Source organism: Poromitra crassiceps (genome assembly GCF_964638095.1).
Source record: "Poromitra crassiceps genome assembly, chromosome: 1".
NCBI lineage: Eukaryota > Metazoa > Chordata > Actinopteri > Beryciformes > Melamphaidae > Poromitra > Poromitra crassiceps.
The window spans coordinates 110,474,279-110,490,896 of NC_139623.1; the positions used below are offsets into that span (position 1 = coordinate 110,474,279).

Consider the following 16,618-nt stretch of genomic DNA (forward strand, 5'->3'; position numbering starts at 1 on the left):
GACATTTCTTTAATGAATAGGCTACATGCCAATGTGAAGATGAATTATATCAAAATATAATTTGCACTACTGTTTATTGTTTTTCTTAAAATGTTGAACTTTACCCATAGCGCAAAAAACCCGCAAAAACGGATCAAAACCAGGTTTGTGTGTTTGCTGTACTAATGGGTAAATGGTTGAAGCCGAAGCCATTACAGTTAGCCCCCCACCGGACCGGGACTGCCCCCGTTCCTTATTTCCATTTCAAGAAGTTGGCAACCCTACTTGCTTGTATAGTGAATATGTAGTCCCAACACTACAGCAACACTACATATATTTTAAGTAGTGATCAAGTAGAGGTTCTTCTACTTGGGCAGGGCTAACGAGGCTAGATTGAGGACAGCTGTGGAGGGAAGCAGCACACAAGGAAATGACTAGACCAAACTAGACAGAGTTCATGACAGCTGCAAAGCTAAATGTTTCTTTTTCAATATTGTAAACTAAATAGATGTCAAGCAGAGCAGTTTCAGCAAGAAAGAAGCTCAAAACACCCAAATACAACTGTTCAACTTATCTGCAGAGTGAAAGTAATGCCAGGCCAAGGTGTCTGGTGCTCACTGTCAGGACATCAAGTGGACCACCACCAGGAAACTGGAGGCAGTTGCTGGTAAGAATAAGCTATCATTTTTTAAATCTTGTCTCATGAGGTTGGCCTGTAAATTCCCACATGTGACTTAAGCCTGGAATATGCTTGACGCTTTGGCCGGCCGCACGGAAATGAGAGACACGGAATCCGACGAGGAAACGTGTGGAGCTTGTATACTCTGTGTGGGTTTCTGCAGGCGGAATTGAGCGCGAGTCTTGAAAACTCCACTTTGTCCGCCCGTCCGCGTCCGCGTAGTTACAAATTTCGGCGTGCGCACGGCCGCTCGAAAACCGTCCGCACGGAGCCTTGCGGAGGGGCGTGTCTGCTGATTTGACGTCACTTTTCCGCGCGGACACTCGCGTTCCTCGCTGATGCGGAAAGCATAATGAGACCTTTACAGGTGGCTGTTCTGTGCATTTCTCATAGGTTACATGATGGAGAAGTGATTGCAGCCAAGTCTGTTCTGAAGATCGTCAAGGCAAAGTTATTTTTCTTAAGTGTAGATAGGACAATATTCAATGTAATAAATGGATTTAAAATCAAGACTGTGTAAACTCATTCTTGTTTGATAAGAATAATTTATTATGCACGATAATATAGCATGATACTGAATAGGCAACTAGTAGCAAATGTGTCAGTTTAACTTTTCAATAGTAATTCAAAAGGGTTTGTGTAGAAATGAAAATGAATTCAATGGTGATGAGTAGTGATAAAACACACATACAGAAGGATGTAGTAATTCCATAGGGATTGTGAAGGCATACAGTAGTAAATGTGTACGAATTATGTACTAATTCAATGATAAATGTGAAGCGATCAGTAGTGTTTATATAGTCATTTCCCAAAATCCAAAGAGACAGAAGTAAGTAGTAATCATGCAGTGATTTAAATAGTCATTACGTAGTAATCACCAATAGTCATCAGTAGTGAAAGGGGCCAATTCTCTACTTATTACTAGTGAAATCACTACACATCTCAATAGCAATCAAGTAGTGGAACAGTAGGTTTTCTGTAGATATTGTGTAGTAGTGATGAGTAGTGATTCAGTAGTACTTTTTCCACGAGGGTCACCACTGTGTGACAGGTGTCAGACATCAGAGGGCACTCTGTCTCATGCTTTCTACTTCTGCCCTTCACTGACGGGATTCTGGGCAAAAGAATTTGACTGGTACTCTAAAGGCCTACAAAATAACCCTTCAGCCGGAGGCAGAACTCACCAGCTTCGGCTGTTCGGAGACCTCTCTGGACTTCCCTACAGCTGTACAACAGTCTCTGACACTGGGGACAACTGTTGCCAAAAAAAACTCATTCTGAAGGAATGGAAATCCCCCTCTTCACCCTCTTTCCAATTCCAATTGTGTTTGACAGACATGATCTCTGTTATAAGGATGGAGAGACTCAGGTCCCTAAGGACCAACTCAATTAAAAAAAAGTAACTATTTGGGACCCGTTTCTAGCCTACCTCGATGAGGTTAGGGGCGGCAGGTGACTTGCCCGGCTAGTTCCTCACTGACCTCTTACACAACATCTCTTAGAAGCACATAAGCACCCTATCCAGCTGGTAGCACCATATTATATTACAAAACTGTAATATTAAGTGTCTGTTGTAGAGTTCGCTACAGGCTTGAAGGGCCCAGACTCTTGTTCGAATTCACCACTGGGTTTGTAAGGCCCAGAATCTTGCTTGCATTCAGGGTTCAGTATGAACCTGGCTCAGATCTCGAAGCTCGTGTTGTCGCAGGTGTGTCTGTCAAGACACGGTCTAATCTCTGGGTACTTTCTATTATCTCATCCTGGTTGTCCTCTTCTCTGATCCTGGGTACCGAAGCCATAGATCAACAACAACACTAGTGGTGGAATGAGACAAAAAAGCGAGACGAGCTGGGCGGGGCCGCGCTAATACCAGCGGTGGAAATGGGCCATTATACACCTTGCTCGCACACTGCCGATGATATCACACATGTATTGTGATGTTATCGGAGATGGTGACATTTCCATTGTGATTGCATCGGTGATGATGTCATACTTGACTATGACATCACCGGGCAAGGACATCACATCTGTCATGATGTCACAGGTAGCATTGTGAGGTCATCGACGCAGTGTCATCCAGAAACAGCTTCCAGGGACCTAACCAGAAGCACAGAATCTGCTCCAGGGGCCGGCCGGCCGGCCTGGTGTTGAAAACTTTAAAACAGTGTCATTGTGGCATGTCCCCCCCCCCACCCCCCCCCCCCGTGTCTGAGCCTGTTTGTTTGTCTTGTTCTTGTTATGTTCAAGAAAAATTGAAAAGTAAAATATTGAAAGAAAAAAATACATACATTTGCACGCCATGAGGAATGGGGTCGGGGGAAAAATACATTAGAATCGAAACCCTAAATCAATATCATGGGTGGTTGAGTTACAGTCGCAGGAGACCTTACTGGGAGAACAGTCATAAAGCGCAGGTCTGTTCGACTGTTTACTCCACTGTGCCAACCAAAACATGTCTGACCTACTGGCACATAGAGTAACCTGCAGCAATGCTCTCCTGCTCTTACTTTGCTCTGACATGCCTAGTTTACATAGAAGCTCTAATCATCTCAGATGGGTCTTGACAGGGACTCAACCACAGTGGAAGCGTCCACAGTTTGAATCCTGATAGCCGCTGAACGCAGCCAAAACAACCAACGTGAGAATGCCAATCCCATGAAGATTTTTACTGACTTTTTGTGAGCTATTTGTGCTCAGTTCAGGAACACACACACAGTGCAACATTTTGTTTCAAATTATTTGATCTTGTTTCCAGACCTATCAAGGTTATTATTTCATGATATTTTTAGTGAAATTATCTTCCTGCACTGGCAGACAACCTCACTTTTATGCCAATATGACTTATTTTAATAAAATCACCTTTACCCATAGACTGTATAAAAATGGACATAGCCATTGTGACGTCACTAATTGGTTTGTACAGTAGACTACAGTAGAGAGTTTGGCATTTTGACCATCGCCATCTTGGCTTTTTGGAGCCAGAAGCAGCTGTGTGAGACAAGGAGTTTCCCACCGAGCCACTATGCATTGGTCTGTGATTGACGAGCTGCGCGATCACTTGACAGGCGACCTGTCAATCATGCACCAATGCATAGTTTGGTTTATCATCTACAGTATTTTACTTTAAATTTGACCACAATTTACAAAATGAACATCATGCTGTATTTAAGATAAACTAGCAATTGACACCATACACTTTTTTTAAATGAAATAAAACTTTAGGAAAGTGTTTACTGAGGTCATAAATCAAGTGAGAGTAGGGCCATTTTCCCATTGACTTCTATTCACCTTATGTTCAGACCTTACAGTGGGCCAAATTCTTCCGGGTCCTTTTAACACTTCCGGCGGTCACTGCGCAAAATAAGAGAGTTGTTTTTGGAGCGGACAGTGAAGGGGTAAAATAAAGAACGTAGCCTACTACTTTGAGCCGGTACACAGCAAGCAAGCAAGTATCCACTGTTAGCCAGGTCAGATAACGTTATCGTCGACAATGACGAGCACTTTCTTGTAAAACATACCTGGACTCCAACAAAGACAGCTTCAGATTGTTTTCTCTCCTCCGAGGCAGCGCGAGCCACTAACGTCAATAAGACCCGCAGACGTTAAGTAATTCCCTGGAATGCGAGACTTAACGAGCCAGTTACATGGCATTGCATTCTTAGACATTGCCGTTTGCTTTTATTTGGTATGTTACATACAATTGGCTAAATTATTATTTAATTCAGAGTTAGATGATATTGGAGCAGCGCAGCCATTTTTTATTTTATTTTATTATTATTTTTAGCCGGAAGTTTTGATACGGCCACACAACCGGGTCAAATGGGCGTGGCTACATAAGGTGAATACAATGGGACTTTTTTTGCAGCCAGTGGAGACACCCCCTGCTGGCCGTTAGAAAGAATGCAGGTGTAAGGCACTTCCGCATTGGCTTCATTTTTCAGGCCGTGATGGTTGCTGCTTGGGGTTTTACTGTACCAGTACCAATTAAACATCCCTATTTCCATTTGCCTGAGAAACTAAACTAAACTACCTGTCAGTGCACCACCAAAAAATAGTGAAATAAGCTTGATAAGACTGGATACAAGATGGAATAAATAAACAAGTCAGTGAGTTTCTGCAGTGAACACTGATGAATGCTGCCCAGTGCAGTTGGTGTTCTCTAACCTAAGGCCTTGGCTGAGGGCAGCAGCTGGAAGACGGGTGTCTCCTGAGGATGCAGCGGGCTGTCAGCTTAGGTTTGGATTTCTCCGACACTCAATACAGACGCTCCCAGCCAAACCTCACTGACGGCTCCCATACTGTACATACCCAGCAGGCCATATATAGTCAACATAGCATCAACCCATCAACAGGATGCAATAAAGCACTATTTCTTCATGTTTATCCAAGACTCGTAGTCCGTAAGCCCCCTAGAACCCTATTCTGCGAGCTCGTATGGGAATGCAGAGGGATGGTAGGGTTATGTTTTCCGCAAATCAAATAATGGGAATTCTAGATTCATCTAGAGCGAAGAGTTTCCATCGCAAGGAATGAAAGTCGGCTGTTAAAAGTTTATGTAAGTCGTCCCATCAATGGTAAGTTGCATTCAAGTTCAAAGGCTATGAATACTGTTATTTTTAGTATGAGGTGTAATAGCTGGAGAATTATTTGGGTATCAAAGGTTATGTGAACCTATCTGTGTTTAAGAGCCCCGGGGGCACAGCGCAGCAGACGTGTTTGGTCACATGATCTTTAGTTTAACTATCTTCTGCCCCGGGGGAGCGCAGCCGATACGCTGCTGCAGAGAAACCCCTCCAAACCCCCTCAGTGGAGTCAGGTGGAAGCGGTCATATTCACAGGGTTGTTTTTTATTAAACGGAAGGGGAAATGTTTCATGCTTCTTTCAGCATGTTCATTTTGACTGTAATGTGATCGAGTGTCAAATTGCAGCAATAACAGTGGCGGACAGAAATGAAATGTAACATGTGGTGGAGGTGCGGTGGCTCCGCAGTTGGACTGATTGTGTTATTCTGCTATCCCGTGAGATGTGGCAGATTAACTCATTATATTCAGACCATTATCGCAGTCGTCATTATGAGCACGGTGATGAAGACGAGTTCCACAGGTTACCGCTACTGAAAACGCACAGGATTTGTGAAGCGGAACCAAAACATTTGACCCTTTTTAGTTGCTCTATTCACATGATATACTCTTGTCATTGTACTGTAAATCCTTGTTCAAACTTGTTTACTTGCACACAAATTAATTTTACCTGATCATTTATCAGAAAATCTTGCTGCGGATTATTTAAAATAATCATCCAAGCACACATCTGTGCTGTTTTTTTCTGCTGGCATATAGAAAGTTTTGCATTAGCAGAATATGTTCTATGGGAATCTAATAGTAATTGCATGGATTCACTTTGTATTCTTCAAAAACAGGGTATGGGCCAGAAAGTGAATTACAGTATGAAAGCTAGAAATTACAGCACCTAGTGGAGTAATCATTTAATAATTTGATCAACAAGGCTATCTACATCCTGTTGATATACAGTATTATGCACATTTTGTGTTGGTGGATGGTCTTATTCACTGCACCTTTAAGTGTGATTTCACATCATTTAGCTTACTATATTGTTTCGTCATTTTGGTTTTTGGCCGTGGTTTCATTTTAAATGGCAACTGTGACAGGGCTGTTATCATGACAACACTGAGTTTTGCTGAGCTGAGACGTCTCGACTTGGTCAATTTCCCCTCTCTGTCTTTAATAGTTTCTGTTTAGCAAAACCTATAATAAAATATACACGTTGGCCTGCCGATGATGTAATTGAAGAGTAGCTCCACTTGTTTGAAATAGCAATGTTTTCATGGCTTGGAATTAGCGCTAAGCCCATAAATTGTCCTGCAGTGTATCATCAATTGTCAAGCTAAATAAGCGGCTAGCGAACATGTGGGTATAAATACATAACAGTGACATGATTTATTGTTGGGCCAGAGTGCTCACTTTGTTATTTTCCCTCCAAGTCCTGATTGCTGCATCCTGAAGGCTATTTGGGTTTGGAAATGGTTGACTCGACAATTAAGGAGTTTGTGTTCACTGCTGGACCACCAGCTGTTGCTGGTGTTTCATTCGCCGAGAAGGAGGGGGAACCCTCGGGCCTGGCTGACGTGGAGGGGGGGGGGGGGGACCACAACTGAGGGAGCGCCACAGAGGTAGAGATCACAAAAAGACAGGCCATTTTACTTGGGGGTTGGTAGGAGCTGGGCGTGACGGCACTTTTTGGCTAACCAAAACTATGGCTAGGGAAAAAAGGCTTCCAAAGATAACTGTTGAGGAGACCTGTTTTTTTTTTGTGAAGAGGGAGAAAGGGGGTCTTTTGGCTCGTGGATTGGAAAATAATAGACAAAGGTTGTTCTAAAGGGGAATGTCGATCAGTCATCCTGTCATGATGTTAGACACAGCTAGTCTTTCCCTGCTGCCTAAATAGAGGACTCTGCCTGAGTGAGGACCAGCCACAACAAACTGTATAATAGGGCGAAATAATGTCAGCAAACAAACATGTTCAGGCCTTCAAGGCACTCTCAAATTAAGAAACCTGGGCCACCTTGTCATACTTTCAACAAATATGAGGGATGACAGGAGCCTGGACGTTAAGAGTTCAACCAGAAGGTCACCAGCTTCAATCCCCAGACTGACTGAGAAACTCTTGGTGGGGAAAAGAACTGAGAGAGGGAATGATAAATCACTCCCATCCTGCAAGAAGTACTGTCAAGATGCCTCCAGATGAGAAAATATGAAATTCCTCTCCTCTTTGCCTGAGTTGACCTTTACAGTTGGATGAAAACACGGATGAAACGGAGCAGTACCACACACACACATTTGACTCTCTACTGCCCACTAGTGTTGATGTATAGATGTATTGCTTAACATAATGCCAACTTGAAAGACGCATGGAAGTATGTGGGCAGTGACGGTTACACTGTTTGAAACAGATGCATTTATTTTCCTATGGAAATGGAGCATAATTGGGCCTCAAGGGGGTAGCTCGTAGCTCCGTTTGTGAAGCCAATGCGGAAGTGTCTTAACTCATTCCCCGCCAGAGGTTTAGAGAATAAGTCACTAGCCACCACCAGGGTTTTTGATCATTTTCAGTAATTTTCCAAGACCCACAGAATATTTTCTCTATGACTACGTAAAGACTGAATATCCCAAAAGAAAGAAGAGAGCCTCGACTTTCATAGGAAAATAAAAAGTTTGATTCTACCTTCATCCGTTCTTTAGTTATCGACACCTGAATGTAGGTCGTTTTCACCAAAAACACCAGTCTGTGACCAGAAAGCGGAGGAAAAGGCATTTTTGTAAATCAAGTCATCTTCACGGCTCCTGAACCGAATAAATGTCTTTGATGGCGGATACTGGCGGTGTTGCACTCAACTATGAACCCCATAATGATTTGGTTTCCCCTTCCGGTCAAACTCGCCCGTGGGCACAGCTTTTACCGTAACACCGGTGTTCGATTCACCCCGCTTTCGAGAGAGGCGCAGGGGCGGAGCGACCCTCTCAGTCCAGAGGGAGCGAACCATTCTCAGTGGGCCCCTCTCTGGCCCGCCGCAGAAGAAAAATCTTGCCTTTTTTTGCATATTTGGATCTTTTTTTAGCCATATCTAGAGGAATATCTCATTTTAAACACACCAGTGTTATTGTCTATTGATTGAATTTATCAGACACACACACACACACACACACACACACACACACACACACACACACCACCACTGGCTTTATTAAATAAAGTCATTTTAAAAGTCACAACTGTAATAGCTGATAGCCCCTATATCCAAAAACACAATTTGTCACTCATTGAGCCAAGTAATATTATGTCCAAGAAAGCCCACAGTGAAGCCACTTTACAGACAAGCTATTCTGCAGAAGAAGAAGAAGAAAAGACAGACTCTCCAAGTCCTGTTCAAATGTTTCAGCACTGAGGACAGCGCACGGCACTCTACATGCATCACTGAGGACAGCACTCTACATGCATCACTGAGGACAGCACACAGCACTCTACATGCATCACTGAGGACAGCACACAGCACTCTACATGCATCACTGAGGACAGAGCACGGCACTCTACATGCATCACTGAGGACAGAGCACAGCACTCTACATGCATCACTGAGGACAGAGCACGGCACTCTACATGCATCACTGAGGACAGCGCACGGCACTCTACATGCATCACTGAGGACAGTGCACGGCACTCTACATGCAGCACTGAGGACAGCACACAGCACTCTACATGCATCACTGAGGACAGTGCACGGCACTCTACATGCATCACTGAGGACAGTGCACGGCACTCTACATGCATCACTGAGGACAGCGCACTGCACTCTACATGCATCACTGAGGACAGCACACAGCAATACATGCATCACTGAGGACAGCGCACGGCACTCTACATGCATCACTGAGGACAGCACACAGCACTCTACATGCATCACTGAGGACAGCACACGGCACTCTACATGCAGCACTGAGGACAGCGCACGGCACTCTACATGCATCACTGAGGACAGCACACAGCACTCTACATGCAGCACTGAGGACAGCACACAGCACTCTACATGCATCACTGAGGACAGCACACAGCACTCTACATGCATCACTGAGGACAGCGCACGGCACTCTACATGCATCACTGAGGACAGCACACAGCACTCTACATGCAGCACTGAGGACAGCGCACGGCACTCTACATGCATCGATTGGTGAACGAGTCAGCAGTCCAGACTTTTAACTAAACCTTGACTGAGTCTGATAGACTAAATGTTGTCTTGTTTATTTTTCTTAATGCATTTCTGGGCCTTGATATTGTTTGTGTTTTCCTGTTATTGCGTCTTTTTTGTGCACCACCACCAAATGTGAATATATTCTAATTTCCTCTCTGAGAATATCTATCTATCTATCTATCTATCTATCTATCTATCTATCTATCTATCTATCTATCGAACTATCCGTCTGTCTGTCTGTCTGTTTGTCTATCTATAAATCTACCTCTCTATCTGTCTATCTATTATCTGTCTATCTGTTGCCTGTCTGTCTGTCTATCCTCCATCCAGGCATGCAATGATCTAGTAGTCTTATTTTGTTTCTGCCTGGTCTCCACAAGTTGCTAAAGTTGCTGGTTATTTATAGCAGTCTAAACATGCGCAGCTAGCTAGCTAGGCTAGCAAAAGCAAACACAGACAGACTAGAGAGATATGCATTAGCAAATTGATGCTATGTGCAGAAGTCACAACAACAAACCATTGACAGTGCAACAGTGGTGACTGAGTGGGTGAAGTGAACACGTTTCGCCTACCTGACCACTGTTTGTCGCAGCACTTTCACGTTTTTTCTTCTTTTATTGCCAGAGGGGGATAAATCCACTTCATCTTTCATGCAGTCAGTCAGCAGACTTGAATTGTAGCTACTGTTTACACATTGATGCACGCTAAACACTTTGGGGGAGGTGGAGGGAGGCTAGGGCCGCCGAAAGAGTGTTGAAGGTAAGAGGTAAGAGTTGACACATTTACTTTTGACAGCACCGCTTTTGCCCAATGAGACAACAGCACAGAACCGTGGCAGCCAATCAGAGGTGTCTCCTCCAGGCCAAAATGGCTGGATTGCTGTGCACTGGTGTTACAATGGATCGATTAGTTGTCAGTTCTGATTTCAAACTATTCAACTAGTAAGCAACACAAATGCATGTTCAGTCAGGCAGATTTCCCCAAAGGTGGGCCCACAGTGATGGGTGGGCCCGTGGTGACCGCAACCCCTGCCCCGGCGTATGCTCCGCTACTGGAGAGCTGAGCCGGGTCGCGCGTTCGTCTTGCGCAGGGGGGCGACTGGTTGTCTGTGTACTGTATGTCAGGAGCAATCTACCGGCTGAAATGTACACGGTGTCAAGAGTTTAGGAACTGGATTACTAATTCCTGAGGACAAGTGATTTGTGGACATGTTGTCAGTGCCTGCAGCGTGGTGAAAAGAAAATCCTTCACGTTTGAGTGACAGGATCCCCCCCCCCCCCCCCGCCCCCCGCCCTCCGCCCTCGCTGCTGTAATGGAGTGCGAACCCGTATAGATAAAAGCTGCTGGATCACGCTTTGAGCAGTGCCATGGAGCTGTGCTATGGACCTTTTCTGATGGGAGATTGTTGCTTTTTTCTGCTTCCTGGTTTTGCCACTGTTGACAGGCTGACAAACCCCGCCCCCACAAATTGCCCCTGATCTTCTATCCAATGTCAAATGCAATGAATTTGCGACCTTCTTTAGGGATAAAATTATAAATATCAGACTAACTATTTCCACATCAAGAACAAATGTGGCTCCGCCGCACCCACAGAATAGGTGCTTAATTAACATGACTCAGTTCAATGTCATTGACCACAAGAAACTAGAAGAAACGATACGAGGCCTTAAATCCTCATCGTGTTGCCTAGACACCCTGCCAACAAGCTTTCTAAAAAATGTCTACAGTTGCCTGGCGACCGACATACTGAAGATAATTAATACCTCTCTTCTTACAGGCATTTTTCCAAAATCTCTAAAAACTGCAGTTGTTAAACCCTTGCTAAAGAAGCGTAGCCTCGACCCCTCTATAATCAGCAATTACAGACCAATATCAAATCTTCCCTTTATTAGCAAAATACTCGAAAAAACTGTCTACCAACAACTCAATACCTTTCTATCCTCCAATGACCTCCTAGATCCTTTCCAATCAGGCTTCCGACCCCATCATAGCACCGAAACTGCGCTTATCAGAGTTATAAATGACATCCGAATGAACACTGATTCAGGTAAAATCTCAATCTTAGTGTTACTAGACCTCAGCGCTGCCTTTGATACGGTTGACCACGAAATTCTATTGGACAGACTGGAAAACTGGGTCGGGCTTTCCGGCACGGTCCTAGAGTGGTTCAGATCTTATCTGCAAGACAGGAACTACTTTGTCTCCATTGGCAACTACACATCTGACCAAACCAAAATGACATGTGGGGTACCCCAAGGATCAATTTTAGGTCCTGTCCTGTTTAACCTTTATATGCTCTCTCTGGGCCTAATTATGCAAAAAAACAAAATAGCTTATCATAGCTATGCAGATGACACCCAACTCTACATAGCCCTCTCATCGGATGACTATGCCCCCATAGAGACACTGTGTCAGTGCTTTGCGCAAATTAATGATTGGATGTGCCAGAATTTTCTCCAACTTAATAAAGACAAAACAGAGATAATTGTCTTCGGCAAAAAAGAAGATAGGCTCAAAGTTACTGCTCACCTCGAATCCCTATCTTTGAAGCCAAAGGACCAGGTAAAAAATCTTGGCATTATTATTGACTCTGATCTAAATTTCAACTCCCACATCAAGCTTATAAGAAAATCTGCCTTCTATCATCTAAAAAATATAGCAAGGATTAGAGGCTATATGTCCAAACAAGATCTTGAAAAACTAATTCATGCTTTCATTTCTAGCAGGCTAGACTACTGCAACAGTCTTTTCAATGGTCTTCCCAAAAAAGCTATTAAACAACTACAGCTCATTCAGAATGCGGCTGCTAGAGTTCTAACAAGAACCAAGAAAGCTGAACACATTACACCAGTTCTCAAATCCCTGCATTGGCTGCCAGTAAATCTTAGAATAGACTTTAAAATTCTGCTAATAGTTTACAAATCTCTCAACGGGTCAGGCCCACACTACATCTCTGAAATGCTTCTACACTATGAACCATCCAGATCCCTGAGATCTGCAGGCACTGGTCTACTAATTGTCCCGAGGACCAAATCAAAACATGGTGAAGCCGCGTTCTCCCACTATGCCTCTCATAACTGGAACAAACTCCCTGAACACATTAGATCTGCCCCTACTCTGCCTATTTTTAAATCCAAGCTAAAGACCTTTATGTTTACCGTACTCTTGCTTTTAACTGCTACTAAACTACTGCCTCTCTCGGCCTGTAATTTCTTATTTTTTTTCCTGTACATTTCCAACAAATGGACTGTACATGTAATAATAATACTGAAGAATGCCTTGTAACTTATTTAAAACAGAAATAATGTTTCATGTTTGTTAATTTGAGTATATATTTTAACTAAAACTGTCGGCTGTGTTTTTTATGTGTTTTTTATATGTGCATTGCTTTGCTGCTTGTTTTTTCGATTATTTTTTTGTAAAGCACCTTGAATTGCCTTTGTGTATGAAAGGTGCTATATAAATCAAATTTGACTTGACTTGACTTAGACAATCGTGGTCGTTCCTGTACACCTTTAGACGTGCTGTACTATTTCACAAGATGCGTAAGAGAGCCATCTATCACATGCCGGTGAAAACACTTATTGCCAATGGCGGGGAAGAGTTGACTGTTAAAAGACGTCGGTAGACGGCAATGGCGGGGAATGAGTTAAAGGTGCATTATTTCAAATGGCCTGCCGGGGGCGACTCTACTGGCTGCAAAAAGAAATCCCATTGTACAGTATGGAAGTCAATAGGAAAATGACCCTACTTCTCACTTGATTTATGGGCCTCAGTAAACACTTTCCTAATGAGTTGATGGTCTCAATCGCTAGTTTTAATCTTCTTCAAAACCGCATGATGTTCATTTGGTAAATTATGGTCCAATTTGGAGTAAAATAGACGATAAAGCAGACTATGGTTTTGGGGCGCGACTGACAGGTTGCCTCAAACCATTGGCAGCTCGCCCAAAGACCAATAGCTGACATCACAGTAGCTACCTGGATATTTATTATTGGTCTATGCTGTGTCAAATACCTACCGCCTTGCTTTCAAACACATCGTGGTAAATCACGAACACCAGCAGGAACTGGATCACCACATAACCTTTTAAGGGCAATGGCCAGCTGGGATCATGAGGCAATTCCTTTCCAGTAACCTGCACATGGACAACAAAACATCACGTTAAACATGTTCAAATCCCCAATGTGCATATATGCACTGATTCTTCTTGTATGAGGCAAGGTTTGCTCATGTTTGGATAATACAGTTAACAGTGATTCAAGCTCAACTTCAAGTTAATCGTCACAATCAATCAGAAGCTTGTCCTTTGGTTCTCTCCCTTTAAAAATGAGTACAAATGCATTATGGAGAATTTTTTTATTCCCCCCCGATTTTATATCCCATTTTTATCCCCCTTAGTGCTAATTTTACTTTTATTTATCCTGGTTGCTACTCCACCCTCTGCCGATCTGGGGAAAGCCGAAACTGGCACCATGCTTCCTCCGAGACATGGGCAGTTAGCGAGCCACTTCTTTTCACCTGACAGGTTAAGCTTCACTGGTAGGACATAGCACGTGGGAGGTTCACGCTATTCCAACCGGTTCCCCTCCCTCCGAACAGGCGCCCTTAACGACCAGAGGAGGAACCACATTAGCAACCAGGATATTGCATGTTTTGGTGAAGGGGGTTCCTATATGAAGGAAACCCCCGGGAGGCACGGGGAGAACATGCAAACTCCACACAGAAAGGCCCTTTTTGACGACCCCACCCGGGCGGTGGGCACTCGAGGACATGCGGACGGGCATGCATTCCACAGCGTCCCAGGTGAGAATGGAACCCAGGACCTTCGAGCTGTGAGGCGACAGCGCTTACCACTGCACCACCGTACCCCCCCCCATTATGGAGAATTTAAGGGACAATTAAAATTAAATGGACAATAAAAACAATAAGACAATAGCCGCATAAAAGACATGATTAAAAGCACAACATAAGCAACAAACAACAGTGAGTCATGCGTATGCTGACGTCTTTAAAAGAGCAAATGGCATAATATAACAAGTGACCGCTACTGAGGGAAACCTGCTTGTGGGCGTCCTGGAGACTGAGCTGCACTCAATGTGTTCATGCCATCATGTCGTATGAGCTCTCTCACATCTCAACTTCTCTTTCACTCTTTTTTTTCTTTTTCTTCACCTTTATTTCTGCAGTCCATTTCAACAGTCTACCCCGAAATAAAAAATATAGATTTTTTCCTCTTACCTGTAGTGTTATTTATCCATCTAGATAGTTTTGATGTGACTTGCCGAGGTTTGGCGATATCGGCCATAGAGATGTCTGCCTTCTCAGAACTATTTGGGTCGGTCGAAAGAAAATAGCTCCTAAATGAAACCGCTTGCTGCTGCTAGCTAGCATGTAGTAGATGTAGTTTGGTCGAAAGAAAATAGGTCCTAAATGAGACTGCTCACAACAAGGTCTGTGGATTATCTTAAGTAACCGGGTCATGATTTCTGGAAAGAGACAATGCTGTTGAGTTTTTCAAATGTTTTTTTTTTTGGCACTTTGAGCACCACAAGCAGACTGCCATGCAGCTTAATTGTATTAGAGAAGGGAGACATCTCTACAGCCTATATCTCCCAAACTCGGCAACTCACACCAACACACCATATAGATGGATAAATAACACTACGGGTAAGAGGAAAAACATTTTTATTTTTAGGGTGAACTGTCCCTTTAAGGCAGAAAGGCCAATTATTCAGTATCCCATGGACTCACTGTATTTAATGACCAGTGAGAATTAGCTTGTTGTCTTCTGTCTATAAAGTCCTTCAGGGTTTATCTGGTGTATGTGATTCCTCAAAATATGGAAGAATATATGAAGCCTTCAATAAAGAATGCCCCGAGTCATTTGTCCCTTTTTTTTCTTCTGTGTGTGTCAAAATGATAGGTAATTAGGCCTGAGGGCATTTTATGTTGAAACTCTGTTCTGTTTGGGAAAGAGGTATGAGGAACTGGCCAATCACAGCATGCCTGCCTTTCATTCAGGGGGTTTCCCAGGATCCCGGGGAAGCAAACCGCCACATGTGGGTTCCCCCCACATCCCATCCCCATGCAGCCCTGTAGGTATTCCAGCTCTGCTTAGTCTCAAACACTGAAACACATTCTACCCTGTCCTCCTTCTACTTACCCTCTCGCTCCCCTCTTTCCTTTCTTCCCCTCATCAGCAGATATCAACACACACCCCATCTCCGGCCCGACAATTGGGAAGCCTTTCAAGATATTTCAGTCGAATCCCGGCTCCGTCTACGTTTGGAATCGCCCCGCTGAGTTTAAGGGGCCAATTTAATTGTAAAGGCAAAGGGGAGTTTTTTCTTTCTTTTTTTTTTAAGTGTGAAGCATGAAGGAACTAAGTATGTGCCACCATCAGCGTTATTTCAAAGCTAACCGCTGGGGCTGGGGCACTGAACTGGGGCCTATATTTCACTCACACACATGAACACAGGCACACACACACATGAACACAGGCACACACACACACGCGCGCGCACACACACATACATTTTACACACAACTGCATGCCTTTTTGATCCCGCAGACTGTATTTAAAGACAAAATGAAAATGAACTTATTGTGTTCCCGCTACAAAGGCTTGTGAGATTTATTTGGTGTGGCGGTTCCTTGTAAAACTTGTAGAATATGTGAATCTCTCATTGGGGAATGAGAATGAGTCACTTGGCCTGTGTTTTGTGCGTGTCAAAATGATAGGAAATTAGGCCTGAGGGCATTATGTTCCAAATTTGCCCCTTGGAGAATAATGTTAACAAAGTGGGAGAAAGTATTTTTACTAACGCGGGGAGTTTTGCTGTGGTCGCCACTCCTCGGTAGTCCAGGTCTCCAACTTGGTCCCTTGAAGAGCGTTGACAATTTGTCACTGATTTTCTGGAAACGTTTGGATGCTTTCCACAAATACCTGTAGTAGTGCAACTAAACAAATAAGAGGGAAAAAAAGCCATAAGTCAAACGTCAATATACAATCAAACGCTACATTTAACTGATCAATGTTAACGAAGCAATAGCTGCGATAATTAGTCCCGAGTAGAAATGTTTCTTGGCATTTGGGGGGACATTGCTCACGCTGTTCTCTGCCAGCAGCAGTGTGGGCAGCAAAAATAATCATACATCTACCTTCTGGCATTTTATTTTATTGACCCCC

The 16,618-nt window shown here is 43.6% G+C and overlaps 1 protein-coding gene across 1 annotated transcript in view; it reads right to left on the minus strand.

The window, feature by feature from the left end:
* Window positions 1-16,618, minus strand: part of agmo (alkylglycerol monooxygenase) — a gene marked incomplete at both ends in the record, with an annotated part of 116,014 nt that overhangs the window by 36,775 nt on the left and 62,621 nt on the right. The window contains 2 exons of the mRNA XM_083632527.1: window positions 13,448-13,564; window positions 16,255-16,389. Coding sequence (XP_083488653.1) covers window positions 13,448-13,564; window positions 16,255-16,389 — 252 coding nt within the window. The remainder of the gene's footprint in view (window positions 1-13,447; window positions 13,565-16,254; window positions 16,390-16,618) is intronic.